The sequence below is a fragment of the Zosterops lateralis genome (genome assembly GCF_965231275.1).
Source record: "Zosterops lateralis genome assembly, chromosome: Z".
Classification (NCBI taxonomy): Eukaryota; Metazoa; Chordata; class Aves; order Passeriformes; family Zosteropidae; genus Zosterops; species Zosterops lateralis.
In genome coordinates this window covers 46,790,457-46,798,302 of record NC_139800.1, presented here as the reverse complement: position 1 = coordinate 46,798,302, position 7,846 = coordinate 46,790,457, and the positions used below count along the sequence as shown (strand labels likewise).

The 7,846-nt window shown below is 42.7% G+C and overlaps 1 protein-coding gene across 1 annotated transcript in view; it reads left to right on the top strand.

Moving 5' to 3' along the window:
- The first annotated feature begins 539 nt into the window (after window positions 1-539).
- The window catches only part of CPLX1 (complexin 1), a 99,191-nt gene continuing 91,884 nt past the window's right edge, over window positions 540-7,846 (top strand). Inside the window, exon 1 of the mRNA XM_083884089.1 lies at window positions 540-637. Within this exon, the coding sequence (XP_083740215.1) occupies window positions 607-637 (31 nt within the window). The 5' untranslated portion in view covers window positions 540-606. The remainder of the gene's footprint in view (window positions 638-7,846) is intronic.

Below are 7,846 nucleotides of genomic sequence, written 5' to 3'. Positions count from 1 at the left end.
TTCTGGTGGAGGGCTTTCCATCCCGCCACCCGGACTACATCCGCATCCTGATCGCCCGGCATCCCCCGCTTGCTCTCCTAGAGACTTGCAGGGCTCGTCACCTTCAAATGCCCCCTCGGCGGTCCCGGGCGGAGCTGCCACCTGGAGCAAACCCTCTGAAAACCGAGAGGGCGAGAAGCAGGCGGGGAAACGAGAAAGTTCAAAGGTTTAACCCTCTCCTGCCCGTCTGCAGGAGACAAGCCATGAAAGGGCACCGCATTGCTCCTCCGCACTTGCTCCCGGGCCCTTGCCCAGCCTGGGGGGAGCCGCCGTGTCCCCCTGACTCCTCGCACCCGCTGACCGCCCTTCAGGATGCAGCTCTGCTCCCCGGGTGCATTGTCGTGCAAAGCAGGGTCTGGAGGGATGGAGGGCTGGAAACTTGTCTGCACTCAGACCAAGGGAGAAGGGCTGTGGGGAGAGAGCTGAGGAAGACCAGGGTCAGCCTTTTTCTTCTCCTAGAGACACTGTTCCTCTTTTGATTGTCCCTCTTTGCAGGCCGCCTTCCAAGGATTCCTGGTCTCTGTGCATGTGAGGTGTGAAGGTGGGCAGGACCCCAAACAACAAATCATGGATTTTGTTATGAAACAAGCTCTAGGAGGTAAGTGTGATTGGCACACAAGGGGCCTTGAATCCCTTCTATCCCTAACCTTTGGACCCAGAAAGAGAGGGGATGGTCTGCTGTACTGGGGTCTGTACCTGGAATAGCTTATGATCCCAGAGTGGAGTGTTTGAAGAGTCTGAGCAGGAGAGGGCAGCAACAAGCAGACACCAAAGCCCCATGTCAGAGAAGAGACCTCCCACATAAGGTGTGCTGACCCTGGGCATGTCTAATTGGCACCCTACCAACTGGATGCATATTCTACTGTGCAGTGTGCAGGTCTTGATTTGCTTCATGCCATGCCACTGAGGCAGGCATTATAAAGGACAAAAACTGGTTTAGGCAGCGTAAGCACAAAGAAGGAGTGACATTTTGTCTATGTGAGTAAGCCTTCTTTCACCTTTGTCCCAAAGATTGGCCAGATCCTGAACAAAAAATGACCAGTGCAGAAAATTTTGTCCCAGATATTCTGAGAGTTATTTTTAGTAAGACCACTGCCCTAATAAGGATGGAAGTGATAATAAAGTATTCCTACACCCTTTACCTGGATTTGAGGCCAATCTTGTGTGTGTTTCTGTTTATTAGCTTATGTGTGTGAGGAATTGTTTTAACCTAATGTTGTGAAGTAGAAAAAGTAGGGATGTGTATAGGCAAAATTGAAACACTGAACAAATATTTGGGAATGAGGTCCTTTTTTCTGCCACAGTTACTTTCTAGGCTGGTTGACCTGGACATTTGGTCTAAGCAATGGTCTAAGCATCACTGAGGTGATGCTGGATGCTATTGGAAACTGAAATATTGGCCTCAGAGGAAGTAGATCATTCTCTCTTGTACTCTATCTCATGTGTGCTCTTTTCATTCTTTTTTCTTTCAAGAAACTCTAGAATCATGGGGCCGTGTAAATGTTTAATGTGTGGTGATATTGATGTTGTATACAACTTCAACATTTACTGCAGGATTCTATCCCGTGGCATGGAAAAAATGTTTTCATCTCTGAAAGTGGTGAGTGTTTTTCACAACAGGAGCAAAATTGTCAGGGTTAAGAATGAAGCAATCAACTCAAGTTTTAGTTGGGATATTTTGAATAGGGAGATCAAATGGGAGAAGAAAGGGACTAATTTGGTTGTACAAAATAGTGAGGTATGAAGACGTCTACATGACAAAGTAATGGTTTGTGTGGTAGCAGTGCTATGTTTCATTTCACTCTTCAGTGCCTGTTTTGAAGGAGAATTAGTGTTAAGATGTGCAGGCTTTGCACTGTTTGCTGTAGGGCAAGGTTGCTTGCACAGAAATGAACTAATATACCTGCAAACTGAAGATGCAGCCACTACAGCTGGAGATCCATGTAAAGGGAAATAACTGCTTGGAGACTGCAGTTGAAGGGGGGAGGAGGGCTGCAGCAAAGGAACAACATCTACGATGCCTGCTTTTTTCTGCAGCTTGGTGACTTAACATGGGTTGGAAGCAATGTCTGCCTGTGCTTAACAACATTCACCCTGGGCAGACCTTCATTCTAACATGATGTTGCATGCCAAGATCAGGATTTGTATGACAATAGGACTTTCTGAGAAGGTAAATTCAAAAAGCATCTTTTTGTGAAGTCTGAGCTCCTGATGTTTGTCAAAATGCTGCCCAGGGCACCAGCTTTTCTGCCAGATGACTTAATGTGTCTGGAACTTACCCACTTACTCAATAAAGGAGAAGTTGCTGCAGACTGGTAAAATCCAGGATATGCTAATTCATTAAGCAGAGTCCCATTTTTAAATTACAAATCGTTTCAACAAGATAAAGCAAGATCTCCCAGTGCAAATATAATTTGGAAAATAAAGGTGGTTTTGGACACTGGTTTCTCCCTGGAGTTAAAGCCTAAGATGATGCAAATCATCCAAGCTGGCCAGACTGGCACAGCAAACCAAAGACTAAAGGTTATAGTTTGCTTCCTTAGTTTTGGGGCCAGAACCCTTTCTATCTGCCAGTTCTGATATTCAAAGGGAGATTTTCTTAAGGGTTGGACTCAATGATCCTTCTGGGTCCTTTCCAGCTCAGAATAATCTGTGAATTGTCTCCACAAGGATGGTCAAACTGAGCAAAGCACCAAACCTCTAGGTCTGACTGATAAGCTTGCTTTGGGTAGGGTACATGGTCTGATTTGCTAGTGACCATTTTTATTATCCTCACTTTCTGGGAGGTCTTTAGCTGGATTTCATGGCTCTTTGATTTTAGTTCAATATCGCTTTTCCCGAAACACCTCTGAATTAACTTTTCTGTATGGTAGGATTTTTTGAATGGTGCAAAAGTTCTTATCCCATTGTCATAATCTCTTACGGCACTCCTGGAAGAAAGAAAAAAATACTGCAATTTTGTCATTACGGTCCACTCTAATTTACACAGAATCAGACCTGCTCTAGATTTTGCTTGCAGAGCACCTACAGCTAAGGTAGCTTAACCCTTAAACTGTCTCAGATGGTGAAAATTCACAAAGGCTGAGGGCCAGTTGGGTGTCCTTGACGGACCATAATGGGTATATCATTTTCAAAATGGGTGCGTCATTTTCTCTTCTCAGCGTACAGCCCCAAAATGGAGCTTAGTCCAGAGCTTATGATAGCTGAGAGTCTGGATTTGAAAACTTCAGTGGTTTCTTTTGACCTTTCCCTCCTGGGCAGGACTATGCAGATCTCTGAAGCATGTGAGGAGCTTGGAACCAGGTTTTGTCATAGGGAGTGGTCTAATAAGGTACTCATAGGAAGACATCATTCTCCTACTTCCTCATGCACCTTATTGAGAAAGATGAGGTCTCACTCTCTGCTAATTAGCAGTAACACGAACCTTAGCAGAATGCTTCTGTGGGAGTTTTGCCGTTGCCTTTGAAGCAAACTTTGAAGATACTAGCCTTGTCTCTAATGGCACAGAATGATCAGATTTCCTTTTCCTTGGAGTTTTGCCCATAGGGGAAGAAGGCAACAAGGTGTTTTGAAAGATAGATGAGCAAAGTTAACAACCAAGGAAAGGCAGTTATGTGGTGTCAAGTTGCTTTGTCTGGAAGTCTGCGTGGTGAGGATATTTAGGTTCTGTGAAATCAGTTTAACAGGTTATTTTATTGCTGCAATAGAATATATCCTTTCCCTGGCTTGTTGCTAAAGGGTGTGCAGAAGTCTGCTGTTTCTGTGCAGTGGAAGGTCATTCTCTGCTGTCCTTTGTGTCCCAGCACTGGGATTTTGCTTCTGTGTTGGCAGCAGAGTTTCTGCCTGGAGGTTGACTAGCTTGAAATGCATCTTTTTAAATCCCTGTCCTCTTCATGCCAAAATCCTTGACCCTTTCATTATCAGTAGGGATTGTGGGTCCAGGAGAAACAGTACAAAAGTACAAAATAGTAGGTTTTTTTGCCAATTTCCGTCTGTAGGGTTTTTGGTGGTGGCGTTTGGGATTTTTTTTTTTTTTTTTTTTTTTTTTTTTTTGTGCATCTCAGACCTTTCAACACTCTATAAAGAAGTCAGACTGTTGTCTGATAGTGACAGAAGCCATGGAGAAGTCATGATGCTTATTAGCTGTGTAAAACAGGAAGAAACTATCAAGAGGACACCTAAAGGCTTAAAGTTACTGCTTTTTCTCCCACAGGAGTAACAGCAAGGGAATATTTTGTATCTTTGACCCTGCAGTCACAGATGTTTACAGAGGTGTGTAGCCTGCGCGATTGGTCACTTTGCTGTTCCTGTGACAGTTTTTTTAAATGAAAACAATCAGAATAATTTCATGACTATATTTGACAATTAGTGTTCATTGCCAAGCCAGGTCAGAGCTGGGCTACTGTTATAATGACCAATGTGTATGATTTCCCAAGAGAGAGCAGGAACTAGAGGATCTGGAATTTGTCTTGAATGATTTTGTTTAGCTTTAAAGCTTTTCACTGTGCATTTCTTATTTCTTCTTAAGTTTGTGGGAAAGCACATTGTGCATGAACACCTGACTCCCATGTTGTACTATGCTTTATCACTTCCTATGTCACTGCTGGCTTGGACAATTAGGGAGACTGGTTTTAAAAAGAAGACAATAAACTTCATAAAACTCTTCTGGGTGTCATTCTTTTACTGGGTGATTTGAGGTCCAAGGTCTGGGGTATTTTCTTATGAAAAAGAAAAGAGGAAACATATGGAAAGTGAGGAGAATTTACTGGGATGTTGGATCATGATGTCTTTGAAGAGAGAGAGATTTCCTACTGCAGAAAGCAACATTCTGCAGACCAGAATATTCTGAAATTGTGTTATACAGAACACACGGTAGCTCTAAAAACGATGCTGCACAGAGCCTTTTTAATGTGCTACTTTTATTGCCATGAATGGGAGAAATGGCAATAACTGGATAGTAAAATGTTGGGATATTTGCCTTAAATATTGACTTTTTTTAACATCAGCCTGTGGATAAATTATGTAAATCCTTTCACATGTAACAGTGCATATGAATGGTTCTGTCTAAATTTCTTCTTCATGCTTCCAGGACCCCTTGAATTAATAGTGAAGTGCAACCCTACTAAGAGGAAGGGTACATCTGAGTTTCTGGATACATATTCACTATGATAGATAACACAGGCGTGATTTGCTAATTTATTGGCAGCAGTTTAGAATGGGGACTGTTGCTTCACATCTGCTTCTTCTGTCAAGAATCAGAAAGATTCTTAAAATACTGTAAGTATTGGTTTGGTTCAGAAGGATTCTTAAAATACTATAGGCACAAGATAAATGCAGCCAGATTGCCATCTGGAACATGCCAGCAGGGGGGCACTGCCCACTTCATGTCTCTTACCAGCAACTTTGATTCAGCTGGGTATATCACAAAACACAGTCCAGAGGGAGTCCCCTTGTTCTTGAAGGCAGACAGAGATCCAAACCCTCATGAAGATAATGGGATTTAAGTCACTGTGTGACTTAAGCTCTGAAAGAACAGCTCCTGTGCTAAGCTTACATTAGGGAAGATGTGAGGGTGTGTGAATGCCAGATAAGCCTGAATGAAAACCACACTAGTGTTTAACGTCTTAGCAGTGACCTCCTGCATATTCTGCTGCTGCATATACCTCACTTTAGTAGCTTATGAAGTGAGAATTAAGTCCTTAATTTTTCCTGCAGAATTTCGCAAGATTGAGTGCAGTCAAAGGCAGTACAGACCTGTTCAGGATGGAACGCACTGTGAAATAAACACAGGGGTTTCTGTTTTCTCCTTCTCCAACTCACTGTCTTATTCTCACATTTCTCAGTTCTCTGCTGAACCTCTGTGCTGCTCTGGGACCTCATGCATCTACTAGGCTGTGCTCCACTGCTTATGTTAATGTATGAAGTTCTGGAGCAGGACAGAAACTAATGCAAAACTGCAGGTCGTAATGCCAACAAATACTGCTGGTATTGACTTCTGGGGTCTCTTTTGTCTGTGATCCTTGAAACCATTAACATGTTAGGTCTGTAATTTTGCACTCAGGTGCATCCAAATCACAAAGACTGGATAATCTGGCAAGAGACATGAGATCTCAAGCCCACTGTAGCATGTGATAGGTGTTGGATGGGGACAAATTACTTCCATTCTCAGATAACTTCCACCTGTGTTGTATGTAATTCTGGGCCCCACAAATTAAACATGTTTTTAAGGGCATTGAATGTATTCAGAAGAGGGCAACAAAGCTAGTGAAAGGGCTAGAAGGAATATCTTCCGAGGAGTGGCTAAGGACCTGTTTTTTCTGTTTTGGAGAGAAGGATGCAGAGGGATCACCTCATTGCTCTCTATAGCTTTTTGAAGAGATGAAGTGGAGAAGAAGGTGCTTGGGATCCAGTGGCAGGAGGTGGGAATCTGGGGTAGGTGGCATATCTGTTGTACACATTTTTTACAAGGAATGGTATTTAAAGCATTGGTTTTTCCTAATGTGTACTGGTGGCAAAGATATTTTCTTCAAGAAATTTGATTAAGTTGCAAGATGTCTTCCAAGGAAGCAAATGGTTGCTGTTGACATGAAACAACTACAATGATAGTCAGCTGATTTATTCCATCCATGATCCAAACCAAGAGATGAAAAACTGATCAAGTCCTTTTTTTCCTGTGCCTTTCTTGAGAAAACTTCCTTTTATGTTTGCTTGACTCTGTTTGGCCTGTTGCTGTCAGAATCACACAAAGCTCTTGCTTGTGTCCACTGGGATCTTACTTATGTTTGTCTTACTTTCAAGCAGGCACTGTGAGTACTGTGCTTATTGAAATATCCTTGGTGGATCAACCTTCAGCTGGTTGTAGAGGTAGGCCACAAATAAGATTTGTGCTTCAGGCCATCTGCTTGCCAAAAGCCTGCTTGGAGTGAAGCGACATGGATAAGCAGGAAGTTTTCTCTCCCAGAGAGGAAGAAATAATAAAATTTCACATATATTAAGTATAGGATTGATTCATGGCGGAGAGAAAGATTCTTCTCCTTGAATTTCTCTGTCCCCTTTGAAGGAAATTCTGCATGCTTTTGATTTAATATCTGTTGCTGTATACCTGAATCTTTCTGATTTTTTTTTTAATCTTTCATAATTGAAGCAAAGTGGTGGTTTCTTGCCAGCTGCATGGTTTAGGCACAAATAGGATTTGTCAGTGCTGAAATTTTAGCCTGCTTTGTATGGGAAATGCTATCTGCAGCAGCAGATTTGGAGCTGGGCAGGAACCTAATGGATGATGCATTGCAGTTATTGAGATCTTCCTGGTGAAATGGAATGCTCTAAATATAAGCTACTGGCTTCCCTTTTTGTTAGTTGTTAAGGAGAGGGAAGTGCAGGATGCAGTTCAACTGCTAGCCATGGAGACTTGTTCATGTGCTGGCAAAAGCACAGACATTAAAGAAGACTGATGTATACCAAAGCTGGTGTCCATGGAAAGGAGGGCTTTCTTCTCTGACTAGTAGAAGGGTAGGGTTTGAATTCATGAAGCTCTGAAATCAAATCTTTGAAGGCTACCTGGGTTTAGAAGTCTTGCTGAGTTATGTAAAGACTACATGTTTGTCAGAACTGCAGTAAGTATGGGGCTCAAAAGCTCTAAGTAACCTCTGCAAATGTCCTCAACTAAAGGAAGACAGGCATCCTGCCCTTACAGAAATGGGAATGTCTTATTTATCCTGGGGCACAGCCCAAAGGCAGCAGCACAAAAATCTGGCCTAGCAACAAGATGGCATCATGGGAAATTTCATGTGGCAGTTGCATGAAATTG